This window comes from Manis javanica, chromosome 9, assembly GCF_040802235.1.
Source record: "Manis javanica isolate MJ-LG chromosome 9, MJ_LKY, whole genome shotgun sequence".
NCBI lineage: Eukaryota > Metazoa > Chordata > Mammalia > Pholidota > Manidae > Manis > Manis javanica.
Genome location: NC_133164.1, coordinates 120,253,084 through 120,267,933, shown reverse-complemented (window position 1 = coordinate 120,267,933; position 14,850 = coordinate 120,253,084). Strand labels below are relative to the sequence as shown.

Here is a 14,850-nt window from a genome sequence, read left to right as displayed (position 1 = left end):
AGTGGCTTAAGGCTCAGAGTCTAGGAAATTTAATATCAACCCTTCACTAATGAAAGTGCTTATTTTTCTTTTTTCCAAGCCATCTTCTCCAGGACCCCATACAACAAAGCCGTCTCTCAGACTTAGTTATTGTTAACTGCACCCTCCGCCCTCTCAGCGCTCATGATCAATCAGGACTTCCCTGTTTTTTTGCATTGTGACTCTGTGTCTGCCTTACCTCTGTATATGGTTAGCACTTCCTCCAGAGAAATGGTGATACAATATAATCTGTGCCTCAGATATATTAGAAACTTAACAAATGTTTGTACTTAGTGGAAATGATGCGGATCCTTGAAAGGAAATCCCTATGCTTTCTTGTAGATTATCATGAGAAATCAGAACAACGATTTATCAAACATAAATCTAGTCAACCTGCCAAGGGATGAATCTCATTCCACATTTTGCTTATTTTAAAGTTAATTTTTCACTTGCAAACATTCTGGTAGTGGGTAAACAAAGCCCCAATTTCATATAAAGAAAAATAATAACTTGAGGTGCTTTTGTATATGTCTGCAGGTTTTGTATGATCTAAATATTAGTCTCACTGTCCCCTTTAATTTTGCTGCTAGGAACCATAACACCTTTTGACACAGGAGACAGAGGGCTAGTACACATTTCACAAAGACACACTGTAAAACTTTCAACCTTAGGTAGGTATTACCCAGTGATATGTAAATAAACTGAGATCCTTTTCATGACATTTATGGAGTAACTCCTGACAGAGTAATCTTGCATAGAATGATAAACTGTCCCTAGGAGTCAATTAAAAATGCATTTAGAAAGCTGTTTCTCCCGTTTCCTCAGTTGTCCTTAATTTGTCTTGCCAAAGTTGAATTCTTAGAAAAGCCAAAAATAACATTTTGTGTGATATTTTTAACACAAATGCTATTATTTTCCTTTTGAAATAATGTGTATAGAGCATAGCATGTCAAACGTGAGAGAAGGGCTTCCGCAGGCAATAAGGACACAGCTGTCATCATACTATTGGATCCTGGCTGCCATGGCTGTTATATATGATCATCTGGCCATTTTCTGACATGAGTTGAACTTCTTTATTTAAGCATATTCTCTTTATAAAAATATTAATAGCAAACCTTCAGAATATTTTTCAGGTGTTGATTATTTCTCCATAAGAATGGGGAATAGACTTTTGTTACTCAATGTGTAGCCTCAACTGGGAGTGTTGTCCTCAGATGCCAGCTTATTAGCAATGTGGAATTTCAGGTCCCACTCCAGGCTTACTGATTCAGAATCTCCATTTTTTTAAACAAGATTTCCAGGTGACTTATGTGCTTGTTAGCATTTGGGAATTATAAGCATGTATGATCCCCTTCCTCAAATTTATTGCCTCCCTTCCAAGAGAATATGGCATGGATATACATCCCCAGAGTCTGGGTGAGTTACAGGGAGGGGAGCAAATGAAGGAGGGGTGCAGCGAGCATCTGGGGAACAGAGATGCCACGTGGACATGATCAGAAAGAGAATTTAGAAGTTGCCAGCTCACTGCTTGCTCAAACGACCAGGCAGCACATTGCTCACTTCCCGTAAAGAAACATTTCTTAAATATATTTCTTTCTGCACTTGATCTCTGGGCAGAGGATAACCATATTTCTCCTAAAAACTTCTGATCAGCATAAAATGGCTTTTGTAGTTGGTTTACATCACAAGAATAGCTCCCAAAGGATAACCAGCTGTTCTTAGCTGGGCAAGGTGGAACTCTGTGGGACACTAGCCTTCAAGTTGCTCAGTATGAAAATGTAACAGTCCTATAAATGCTTACTTGATATTCCCTTAGGATGCTCTATTTCTAAAGAGTAGCCTCAGATCAACAGTTAATGTCAAGCATGAAATAATTAGTTCCTGCTACCAAATAGCTTCTGAAACAACAGAGAGTTTGAGTTACATCTATTCTATGTTGGACTAAATAATTCCCATCCACAGTCTGGTTTGCTCCAGCAACACAATAGAAATACCTTCTGATTCTTAGGTCACTGAGGTGATGGAAGGAGCTTAGCTGGACGCAGCTGGGAGATAGTGACAAGGAGTGCACTGAAGCTCTGCTGACTCTAGACCACCTGCTTGAGAGTCTGGCCCCATTTAGGCCTCATGCCTTCTTCAAACAAAGAACCTACAAGATCACTCATTTTGAGGATGTAGGCATGTCTTCTGGTAAAAACAACTAGCTTCCACGTTAAATGACAATTTGAAAATAAGACATATTTCAGAAAGCTGAAATGGTTATATGCCTAATGATTTTAAAAGTGTTTGCAGTTGGCTACACAAAATTTGGACTTAAAGCATTATTGAGCAATTACAAATATGACATACCTTTATAATTTCTTCTTATAGGACATGGAAATAGACATTGACCTATAACCTCATGTTATAGTTTAAAGTACAACAGCTACCAGTTTTGTTTTTCCTTAAATCATGTATATTCTTTTCTGGAAATGAGTTTCTAGGTAAAAAGATATGATTTATCTGTATCACCTGGACTCAAAATATCCTGAATACAAAGAGCCTTGAAAACATACACATAGCTCATTGCATAACAGAAGTTCTAGTTTTGCTACAAGAAAATGCATTTAAATAAAATTCCAGGAAATGCTTTAACCACATATTAGTGATTCTCTGCTACCTTCAGAACCCTAAAAAATTCTTAGCAAGAGCTTGGAGAAGGAAGTTTCAACTAGCAATACAATCGAGCTTTTATTGAGAAATAGGAGTTGACAAATGGCATCTTTGTTTATAAAACTTTTGTTTTGATAGGATTAGAATGACTAACATTAGGCACTCGACCCAATTTGGTAAAGCAGTGGAGACATTTCCGGCCATAAAATAGAAGAAATTAAATATTAGGATTATGTAAGACAATGAGACATAGCTGAAAAGAGTAAAGATGAATTGTTTCTTTTCCAGATAATAGTTGTTATGCCTGCTGTTGTACCCTATTTCAAATATTAGGAATCATTAAGTTGCTCATTTGTATACTAATTTCAAGATGTGCCTTATTAAGAATCTGGTAGCAGGTGACATTGGAGTAACAAGAACATGGATTACTTTGTATATTTTCAATACCCTGAGCCATAAAGCATATTTACCCCAAAAAAGATAGCAAGACTTTTTGTGAAGTTTAAAATGCATTCTGGAAAAACAAAATGTATTCTATGAGGTAATATATTCATTAGTAAGACTGTAGAAATAGTTGATCAGTTGGCTTATAAAAGCAAAATTTTTTGAATCACATTTTTAAAGAATATTTATTGAATGTTGGATGTATGTCTGAAAAAAAAGCTAGCATATGGTCTTTGGAAATAGTTCAGTATGCTTTTTGAATGGCAGAGGAAATTTGTTTAGTCTAACAGGACTATATAATACAAAGTCTTAATCAAATTCAGCTAATCTGGAATATTTAGCTGTCAACAAAATTTTAGCTCATTTGACCATATTATCATGATTATTTAGTATTTCCAGTCAAAAGTTACAAACCAGTTGCTTATTATAGACAAAGTTTTCTTGGCCTTCTCTTGAACTGAAGTGGAACTGGTCCCAGTTTTTAAAGATGGGGCCTTATATTGCTAATTCATTGAAGTCTCCATGTAGTATTGACTATATATGCTTTTCATTGCTGTTATACATCTTTAAATGAATATGCACTTCAATATGTTTATATTATGCTGAGAAATATGAACATGTATTATTTACACAGTTTAGTATGTATGACTTAAGGATATGCAATATTTAGAATTAATGATTTCCACATTCATAACCCTCCAGAATAGCATTGGACCACTTGGGAACTATATTTACTAAGAATTTTAGAAAATTCTAGACCTACTTTATGATCCAGCAATCCCACTCCTCAGTACATGTCTGAAGGAAGTGAAATCAAGATCTCAAAGAGCTATCTGTACCCCCATGTTTATTGCAGCATTATTCACAATAGCCAAGATATGGTAACAATCTAAGTGTCCTTCACCAGATGAATGGGTAAAGAAAAGGTGGTACATATATACAATGGAATATTATTCAGCCACAAAAAATGAAGGAAATCCTGCCATTTGTGATAAAATGGATGAATATGAAGGATATTATGCTAAGGGAAATAAGCCAGACAAAGACAAATATTGTCTGATTTCATTTACATGAGGAATCTAAAAAAAAAAAAGCTGATATTATAGAAACCAAGAATAGACTGGTGATTGCCAGGGCTGGAGAAGTGGGGTGCTGGAGGTCAAAGGGTCATTTTCAGTTGTAAGAAGAGTCAGTTCTGAGGATCTAATGTACATCTTGGTGACTATAGTTAAGAATATGGTATTGTATAGTTGGAAGTTGCTGAAAGTAGATCTTAAGTATTCTCACCACATAAAAGAGCCAAAGAGTTAGCTATGATCACTGTGTGAGGTGTATTCATTCTACCACATACATATACATCTAAGCATCCCAAGTTATGCTTTAAATATATGCAATTAGGGTGTCAATTATTCTCCAATAAAATTATTTTTGCTTATTAATGCTTAAAATGTTTATTTTTTTAAGCATGTATATGGTCTTCATATCCAAAAGTATGAAATACACAGATGATATTTACCACATACCTAGAAATCATAAACATTATGGATTAGTTTAAAGAAGCAAGAAAAGATTATAATGGATGCTGAAGATGCATTTCAGCGATGGATTCTATCCAAAGAAAACAAATTGAAGCTCTATCTCTATCAGAGATAAATATTTAAGATGAATGAAAGGAAGATAATTTGAATTATCCTAGCCTCCCCCTCCCACTTTTTTTTAAAAACATTAGAATACTTCCCTCTGAATATTGATGTGACCATCTGTCTACCACTGGTGATTGTGGTGTTAAACTGTATACTATGTCCTAGGTAAAGAAAATGGTGCAATATTTGACACACAGCAGATGCTCAGTAAATGGCATTCTTGATACTGTTATTGTTTATAGGGATGTCCCTACATGTAAAAGAATATTCTACCTACTACCGTCCTAGTAGTAATGGCAACAATTACTAGTAACATGAAGATGCGACACAAAAAGCAATCTCTGTAATAACTAGAAAACATTTGTACTTTCATTTATATTCTGAAAATCTTTTGAGTTATGTTTATGGGCTAAAATCCCATCACACTGTATAAAGAGACTACCTACATATCTCCTTATAGACAGAACAATCAATCAATCAGGGAATAATGTTCCATTTCTCTGTCCATCTGCTACTTTTCACAATTACCAACTTCCTTCTAAGAATAATGTCAAGCCTAAATTTAAACCTAGCCTGTTTTTTCCCATTATATAAGAATAGTTCTTACTCTAATTCCATAGTTTAGTTCACTATAGAGATTAAAGGTTTCTTTTTTTAAGTATAATTTAAACATTCTTGTTGCCATACAGAAAGCAGCTTTGGTTTTATTCCCCAAGGTGGTGATTAATAATCTGCTTTATTATGTCTGCATTTGTATTAGTCAAAGGAAATGATTAAAGCACAACATTTAAGAGAGATGTTTAATAGAGGTGTTACTTAAAGATGATGTTTAATAGAGGTGTTACTTAAAGATGTATAGATGTATAAGAGGTATTGCACTTAATTAATATCCCCAAAGTGGCCTAATTATCAGTCAGGGCCTCATATTTCATTCATGGATGTAGTTTCCTTTGTTATTTATGTGAGCCTATGAATCAGTGCTTTCTGTGATGGAAGGATAGAATTGTGTTTACTTTGGCAATATGAGATGAGCAAATTGATGAGATATTGGAATAAAGTAACTACCTGAAGGTAAGAATGAATAATTTCCACTGTGTTTAACTCACAAAAATGGTAGTAAAAGTTCGAAAGTTTCCTGGCAAAGTCCAGTACATCTAACCAGCGTGCCATAAAAATGTTATAAAAAAGTGAAGTCCCTATTTTGAGTGAATATCCTTAGCAGGATAATAGATTTAGGAGCTATCTTTTGTTTTGTACTATTTTGCATGTTAAGTATGCAACATTTGGCTCAGAAGGTCCCTTAATCACATTTTTACAACTGTACTAAATATTTTGTCTTAATAATAAATGCAATTGTGTTTTCACTTCGTCTCTGTCCTCTGCACGTCCATTTCGGCTGAACTGATTGGAAGTGGATTTGATGTCCGTGCTTAGAGGTGAGTCCAGTCGGTGGCAGCTCTAAATCGGAAGAAGCGCCATGTAGAGCCGATGGGAAACGAGGCTGTGAAAACTCCCTACCTGAAAAGACCCCTGTTACAGGGTGCAACCGGAACGCTGGCTGCAGTCTCCAGGAGAGAGGTGTCGGTGTGTAGTCTGGAGGAATACGAAATACTTTTGCTCTGTTCTTTGGAACAGCATCCGTTGACACACAGTTTATTTTTTATCAGCCTATCAGCAGAGGCAGACTATACAAGTCAGGGGGCGCAATTATTTAAAAACCTGGTTGTAAAGGAGACTGCACATTTAAATACTGTCTTTGTTTAAGGGAGGCCGGGAGTCCACAGCCCAGGGGTCTGTGCGACGATGACGACCGGCTGAGCAGGCATGGTCTTGGCAGAGGTGACAGAGCAATAAAGACCTGCAGGGTGCAGGAGTGCATTTTCTCAGGGCGAAGGTGTTGAAGGAAACCGGAACGATCCTTTATTGTCGTTATGTTTTGGTAGAGGCCAGGGCTGCATTTGGTGGTCAAAGAAAACCTTCAGCCAGCGTCGTCCCCGTCCCTGGGACTCCCCAGCTCCTCCAGCCCGCGGCAGGGACGCCCCGGCTCCCGTAGGTGGCGCCCCACCTCCGTGCTTGTACTCCAGGTCCGCGCTCCCGGGCGCAGCTCGGGAACCCGGCTTCTCCCAGGTCGTTAGGAGCTCAGAGCAGGTATTTTAATAAATAAGCGCGGGTGCCAAGGCGCTCCCGGAGGCCCGAGGCTCAGAGGAGCAGACGCAGAAACCCGGGCGGAGGCGCCTCCTTAATCCCTGCCCGAACCCCACATTTCCCGGTCCGAAGATTCCGGAACCACTAAGATCCCAAGCTTTTCTCGCCATCCCAGTCCTCTTGGACAAAAAAAAAAAAAAAAAAAAAGAAAGGAAAGGAAAGGAAAAAAAAAAAAAAAGGAAAAGAAAAACTGCGTTACCTCCTAATTATGAAAGTGGACACGATATTCAGGATTAAGACTTGGAAGGAATTTGGAAAAGAAAAAGAATCCAGAAGAAGCGCGACTGGTGCCTTTGAGGGAGCCTAATTTTTAAAAGAGGCGTCTGGGAGAATTTCGCTCTGGGTGCTCGGGTGAGAGCCGGACCTGGGCGCAGGGCGCGGCGGGGGTCGCAGAGCGGGCCGCGCCCGGGGCGGGCGAGGGGGCAGTGCGTGGGGTCCTCGGGGCGCTCGCCGCGCTCGGCTGTGCCTTCGGGAGACGCACGGGGAGGCCGGTACCGAGGGGCCCAGCGGAGGGACGGGCGCCGGGGGCCCCTAGGCTGCCGACCCAGGGGAGGTTCACACCCGGCCGCGAGCGGTGCAAGCCCAGCGCGGTGCGCGGAACGTACCGGTGCGAAGCGCGAGGCACGGGGCGCAGGGTCCGGGGCGAGGGGCAAGGGACCTGCGGGTCCGGGGCGCGCGGTGCAGGCGCGGGGTGCGGGCGCGCGGGTCAGGGTGCAGGGCGCGGGACGCGCGGGTCCGGGTGCAGGGCGCGGGATGTGGGCGCGGGATGCGGGACGCGCGGGTCCGGCGCAGGGCGCGGGGTGCAGGACGCGCGGGTCCTGGTGCAGAGCGCGGGGTGCAGGACGCGCGGGTCCGGGGAGCGCGGTGCGGGCGCGGGGTGCTGGACGCGCGGGTCCGGCGCAGGGCGCGGGGCGTACCCGGAGAAAGGGGCAGGGCGGGGCGGCGCGGCTATTGGCCGCGCGCGGGGAGCAGGGTCGCGCCGGGCGTCCCCTCCCGCCAGCCCCCGCTCGTCTCCTCCGAGCAGAGCAACTGGGCGGACCGCGGCGCTCGCTCCTCATGGACGCTCCAGGTACCCCGGCCCGCCCTGCCCTCCGCGGGGCTCCCTGATCGCACTGCCGCGTGGACGTTAATGAGGACCCGCGTTCCGAGCGGGGAGAGAGCGAGAGAGGGTGGGAGTCCCTGGGCGCCGGGGGCGCGGCGAGCGGCCTCTCGTCGGGGAACAACTTCTCCCTCTTAGGCAGACTTGCAGGAGTTGCCGGAGGCCGCGGGCACCGAGGAGGCCCCTCTGCCCTCCGTGGCCGGGCCGGGTACTCAAAGGGCCGGCCGTGTTCAGCGGGGGAGCGGGGCCGGGGGCAGCGCCAACCGGGGCGCACGTTAGCGGACAGCTGCGGGGCCGCTTCCCAGGCCGGGGCAGGAGCCGGGCTCGGGAAGCACGGCCACGCGGCGCGCCCTCCTGGCTCCGGCCCTGCGCCGGGGGCGCCTGGGGGGCTCTGCCCGCGGTCGGGCGGCTGCGGGACGGCGGGGAGGTGGGGGCTCGGCTTGAGCGTCTCCCTCCCTCTCTCGGTCTTACAAACCCTAAGGAGCTTCCTGGAGGGTTTGTTCTTTGGGTGCAAAAGGGGTAAGATCGTCACCGAGTGGTCTGCTTACAAACCTCCAGGATGGGAAAATAGCGGGTGGAAGGGAGAGCGCAGAGAGGAAAAGCGATCCCTTGGTGTGGCTTTCAAGAAAATGCCGCTCCAACGAGGGCGGGAACGCAGGAGTGGGTCTTTTCTTTGCCTGGGTCTGCGCGCCGCTGCGCCCTGGGCGGGACGGGCGGGGGCGGCGGGGACGGCGTCCCGGAGGTCGGCGACCCGCCCCAGTGCCGAGGCCGTGCGGAGCGCGCGCCCCTCACCCGCGCCGGCTCGCGCCCAGGACCCGTGCTGCCCTCCTGCCCATCGGGGAGGGTGCCCGCCCCCCGCGCCCTTGCCCACACCTTCCCTCCGCAGCCTGAGGGTTTCGCTTCTTTGCCCGACAGGTCCGCTGGCGCCGTTCCCCTGAGGACGACCCTGGCCCTGACCGCCGCGGGGCACCGAGACCCGAGGAGGCCGCGCCCGGCGCCGCGCGTCCCCGCGCGCCCTCCCGAGCCCGCCCGGCCCCGGCGCCGGCCCTGCTGCGCCCCCGCGCGCCCCCCGCAGCCCGCGTGCCGGCGCCCGGCCGGGGCCCCCCGCTGACCATGCCCGGGCGCCGGGGGGCGCTGCGCGAGCCGGGCGGCCGCGGGCCCTGCCTCGGGGCGGCGCTGGCCCTCCTGGTGCTGCTGCCCGCCGGCCGCCCGGCGCTCGCGCAGAACGACACGGAGCCCATCGTGCTGGAGGGCAAGTGCCTGGTGGTGTGCGACTCGAGCCCGTCGGCGGACGGCGCGGTCACCTCGTCCCTGGGCATCTCGGTGCGCTCCGGCAGCGCCAAGGTGGCCTTCTCCGCCACGCGCAGCACCAACCACGAGCCGTCCGAGATGAGCAACCGCACCATGACCATCTACTTCGACCAGGTCAGCCGGCCGGCCGCCGGGGTGGCGGGGACGCGCCGTGGGTGGGGTCGCCGGCGGCCTGGCCTCGGGGGCGGCTGCCCCTGTTCGGCCTTGCTGAGGCCATTCTCCTTCCTCCAGTCAGCTGGCCTTCCCAGTCCCCCTTTCCACACGGCAGCTTTTTTTATAACTATCAGCAGAGTTGGCACTTGATGACCGGGAGTCCCATCAAGCTGTCTATGTTTTCCGAGAGTCCCGTAAAGATAAGAGATCGGACATGCATTTCCCAAAAAGGAAACTGCAAATCTTACTTTTCCCTGGGGTCGGGGCCAGCGCGGATTGAGTCAGTTAAGACTCTCCACGTTCCAGAGGGGGTTTCTCTGAAGGTCTCAGCCAACGCTCAGAAAACAGACTAGGAGAGGACGTTTATCTCCAAAACATAAGTGGGGAACCATGTGGGGAAGATTGTAGAGATGGTTATATAAACACACAACACAACAGAGCATGGTTACAAAAATACAGTGTATAGTAAATACAATGTATGCAGCATAACATACAGATACACTGTGTAGTCTATCAATATACTATGTAGTGTGGTTATATAAATTTTTAAAAATAAAGATCAATGACTTAAGTTGCCCTAAGCCACTTAACTTCTCCCACGTGGTTCAAGGCAGAAGGGCTGGGAGATGATCAGGTCCGGCAGTCTTTCTGGATCAGAGGTGGTGACCTTCCCCCCGCCTGGGTTTCTGCTGTTTTTCAGAAGCAAACTGGAAACATTATAGTGGTTTCCAAAGTCTTCGGTCTTTTTCTTTTGCCAAAATGCCTCCCACACAATGGAGCCCTGGGCTCACAGCGCACAGGGATGCTCTCTCTATTAACCAACTCTCCCTCCCGAGAGGTCACGTCCCCACACACCTCTGCCTCCTTTTAGGCCGGTGTATTCATTATTTGAGTCCTTGTTAAGGATTATGTATTTGAAGAGTTTTTGTTTTGTTTTTGTTTGGGAGAGAGGGTCTTTTTAAATCTGTTCTGGTTTTTATAAAACATAGAAGTTTTTAATTATGTCCAAATAAGGTAGACAACAGTGAAATAGGTATTTGGTAACTATTTTACTAATAAGTTCTTCTTTATGTGTTATTATTTTTTCACCTCCCAATGTCCTACAAATAGTTTTCTCAGCATTTTTATGTCTTCTTGGGTGTCAAGAAAACCCCGTGAGTAGGATGGGATGAGCAGTAGGATTCTGATGTTGCAGATGAGCAAACTGTGACACAGGCAGGGGCACTGCTGCGTCTGGCTCCCCAGTAGCGGAGCACTGAACCCCGCTTCTCTGGGGCTGATGGGGTGTTCATTGGTCTGCAGCCCGGCCCTGAATTTACCAGTTGCCTGAATTTGAAACTGATGTGAAAGAGTTGGGGTAGTTCCTACTCTCTATTGATTCAAGGGGAGTTGAGTGAAACAGATTCTACGGGCTTAGATGGAGAATCCTCTGTGCTTTTTTAAAGCACAGGAAGGCAGCCTCACAGCACAGCCTGGGAGATCTGAGAGAAGGCATTCTTAAGCACATGCCTTTAACAACAGAGCCTGGGGGGCTGGGGGTGCCCTGCAGTCCCCGGGGTGTGTGTGGGAGGCAGGGGGGTGCTCAAGTGGCTCTCAGCTCTGCTGAAGCTGGGCAGGCTTAGTCCCCCAGACAGCCCAGCCGTTATGGGCAGCCCTGCTCACCGCTTCGGGAATTGCATGTCACCCCTCTATAATGAGTGTGTAGGAAATACCAGCAAAAGGTATTCTGTTGAAATGTATTTTCTGAACAGATGACAGGATCTCTAATCTAGGGTTTTGTTGCTTGTTGTTTGGTTTAAAAGCCAAGAACACCAGGAGGGCCATTAAAAAAAAATTATTTTAATCAAGTCGTGCATTTGTGTGTGAGTGGGAGGGGTAATACAGTCCTAACAGGGTGGCCGTGTTCTGTCTCACACATCTGAAAGGCACCTGGGTCATAATGGGGGACCCTCCCCTCTTCCAAGTCTGCTTATGACATTGTAACACTCGTGTCCCCTGTGGGGCATATGATCTCATATCCCATGGCTAATTTTGTCATGTTCCTGCATGGCGTGGAATTCCTGCAGTTGGAGCTAGGGGTGTGCAAGCTGCTGTTCCCACTCTCTATTGATTCAAGCTGAGTTGCATGACATCATAGCTCATCTATGGAGCAAATGCTTGCTCAGTGGAACGGGAGGAGAAGCAGGCGCAGCCAATGTTTATTGACTGTGGTCTTGGCACCCGTTGCCAAGCACCTACTGGGGACCGCCTGGAAGTGTGCCAGGGCCGGGGAGGCATGGAGATGGAAGTCTTGCTTTGTCCTTCTTTCTCGGAGCACACGAGGTTAGGTTCCCAGCCTGAACTGACCCAAGTTCTTGCATTTAATTGGCCCCTACTCCTCAGCCCCACCCCAGCCAGGCAGCAGGGCCCTGTTCCAGTCCCCGGAGCCCCACACTCTCTGAGCAGACACAATTGGCAGTTTGTCACTGACCTGGTTGTCTTCCCTTTCTTTCTCTCTGCTCTGCCCCCAACATACTAAATGTGCCTTCACTTCTTCGTGCATAAATAAAACACACCTTATAGAACCTGTACTAGTTGGCACCCATTAGGTTGCCTCTGGAATGGCTCCTTCTGCAGGGTATCTTGTCACCAGCATCTCACCCCTGGGGCATCTCTGGCACCTGAGGTGGTGCCCCTGCCTGCAGCTCATACAGAAATGAGGGTCCTGGTTTCGCCAGTTGGGGGAAAGCATACGCTGAGCCGGGGCTTGGTATGGGTGTGCTGTATTCCCTCTTCTTTTTCAGGTCCTGGTAAATATTGGCAACCATTTCGATCTTGCCTCCAGTATATTTGTAGCTCCAAGAAAAGGGATTTATAGTTTCAGCTTCCACGTGGTCAAAGTGTACAACCGACAGACCATCCAGGTGGGTAGTTTTGAAAGCTGCCTGGATCCTTTCGGCACTGGGTGGACAGCCCCTCACTGCCGCAGGGCCTGTCACAGCCTCCAGAGGCTGGCGAACTGGGACACTGGGCTGACCAGGACCTGGGACTCGGAAGGGGCTGCGTCCCCAGGCCAGGCCCCCAGTGTGGACTCCACAGGCAGGGTGGGCAGTCGGGGAGAGAAGAGCAAGTGGGTGGAAGCAGGGTCCCCCGTGGTCTGCTGAGCTTTACTCTCTGCATTGCAGGTCAGTTTAATGCAGAACGGCTACCCAGTGATCTCAGCATTTGCAGGGGACCAGGACGTTACCAGAGAAGCTGCCAGCAACGGCGTCCTGCTGCTGATGGAAAGAGAGGACAAAGTGCACCTCAAGCTGGAGAGGGGCAATCTCATGGGGGGCTGGAAGTACTCCACGTTCTCTGGCTTCCTGGTTTTTCCGCTATAGACACAGAGCCCAGGATGGTGGGCATGTTGCAATCTGGACCCAGGAATCCACCCTTCCTCACATCCTGAACTTACCAGAATAGGACACCTTGTTTCCAGCCTCTGTCGGACTGTTACTGTAGAAGAATGATTTCCTTCTAAACCTCCAGTATTTTCTTTGAATACTGACCATTCCTCGGGAACCTGGCCTCTAATTAGTTTTAGGCAACAAGGTCTTAAGGAGAAATGAAATGATCGATTTGAGCAATTTGTACCTGTGATCGTAAAGTCAATCTTGGATTTTATTGTTGGGACATTGGCTTTTCTTCTCTTGTTTGTACGTTGTATCGTTGCCCCCTCAGTGCGAGGAGGGCCGCTGACCCCAGGATGGACGGCAGGTTGCAGGCAGGGCTCAAAGCAAGGAGCCTGCAGATCACCACCCGTCGGACAGTCCTTGAAATGTGTTCTTTGTGTGTCTGTTCAGCCTTAAGAAAAGAGAATGGCTTCACTTTCTTTCTGTATTTTTCCCCTGGGTGGATGGGAGGACTCGCGAGGGGAAGGGACATTGTGAACCTGTCAGGAAGTGCTTTATCCGGAAAAGCAAATTTTGCACGATTGGACTGCAAATTCTGTTTTGTATTGTTTGTGTGTGTTTTTTTTCCCTCAAAAGCTTTATTTTTTTTCCCACACTCAGCTCTCTCTCCTCACCCCTACTTTTACTTTTTGTGCTGGGTCAGGGAGAGAAAATATATGTTAAATTCCTAGATGAGACCAAGCAAAACAAAACAAAGAAAAATACCTGTGTATTTTGTTTTCATGAGACCCAACGAAACAAAAGGTAGCTGTCAACAAACAAAAGGAAGGTGGCAAATGGACGATTCTGCCTATTCTCTCAAAGAGATGCTCTCAGACGCACCTGCAGAGCTAACAACCTGGATCTGGTTTTCTTTAACGTGCGCTCTCAAATACTTCCAGAACCTGGTGCTGCTGGGCGTCCTGAATGGGGTAAGGTGAGGACGGTGGGTGATGAGCGCATCTCCTCAGCCCTCGGTCTCTGTGCTGAGGGTGCCTGGATCTCCCCAGCAGCAGGTCCCATTTACCTGGATCCATCTCTGCGTGAACACATCAGGATGAGGTGCTCAAAGGCACCAGCAAGAGCCACCCTCCCTCAAGACCCTCTGCTGACCTGCCGAGGAATGAGCTGGCCCTCCCCTGGGAGCACCTGGCGGGAAGCCACCTGGCAGTCACAGTGGTTGGAAGTACTGGAAGCAGCGCGCTAGCACGCGTGTCAGAAATCCTTGCTCTGCCACCTTGTACAACAATATTATTAATATACAGCTGAGAGTGGACGGGGGCAGGATTCGTATGCCAAGGAAATGTCACTGATCCCAAAGCAATCAAAGAAGAGACCTCAAACTGGATGCTAATTTGTCCTTTGTGTAACAATGTAACCAAATATTGATGATAAAAGTCATAATTTAAGATTCAGAATAAATGGGTTTGATGTCTGGCTCGCTCTTCTCCCTTCACATCGTCTCCCAACTCTTAACATGTGTGTAAGTAAACGCCAAGGGTCAAGGATTTGGGGAACACAGAGAAATGCATACTGTGCCTCTTTGAACACACCCCTGTGTGCAGATCTAGCTGTGGATCTAAATGAATTTGTGCACTTACAGACTTTTCAATTTATACATACATATTTTTTACAATGGAAGATTTTTTTTGAGATACTGTGTGAAGAGATGGCATTGAAAAGGGTTTATAGATAGGCAATCTGCTTTGTCATCGATAACCCACAATGTGCTGCAAATTCAAGTCAGTATTTTAATCAGAGAACTGATTAAATGAAATCTAAGAGAAAAGAACATTTGAATATAGCATCAGTTGTTTCTGAGATAGGTGTGAGGATGGGCACGCACTGGGTTTCATTCTCAAATAAGAAATGCAGTGGGGATTTATAAATGAAAAAATATAGTTTGACTAAT

At 47.2% G+C, this 14,850-nt stretch overlaps 1 protein-coding gene across 1 annotated transcript; it reads left to right on the top strand.

Annotated features, from left to right (window-relative positions):
* Positions 1–7,530: 7,530 nt before the first annotated feature.
* CBLN2 (cerebellin 2 precursor) lies at positions 7,531–14,375 on the top strand. Its single transcript, XM_037008308.2, has 4 exons — positions 7,531–8,031; positions 8,977–9,486; positions 12,309–12,428; positions 12,690–14,375. Exons 1-4 carry the CDS (start codon positions 7,729–7,731, stop codon positions 12,885–12,887), a joined length of 1,131 nt encoding a protein of 376 aa, XP_036864203.2. The 5' UTR covers positions 7,531–7,728; the 3' UTR covers positions 12,888–14,375.
* Positions 14,376–14,850: the final 475 nt, after the last annotated feature.

Excerpts from the sequence above, each read along its gene's own strand:
- CBLN2 (XM_037008308.2), top strand. The coding sequence starts at position 7,729 with ATGCGGGACGCGCGGGTCCGGCGCAGGGCGCGGGGTGCAGGACGCGCG. Across the intron at positions 9,487-12,308 it reads TGACCATCTACTTCGACCAG|GTCCTGGTAAATATTGGCAA; the intron begins GTCAGCCGGCCG and ends CTTCTTTTTCAG. Across the intron at positions 12,429-12,689 it reads ACAACCGACAGACCATCCAG|GTCAGTTTAATGCAGAACGG; the intron begins GTGGGTAGTTTT and ends TCTGCATTGCAG.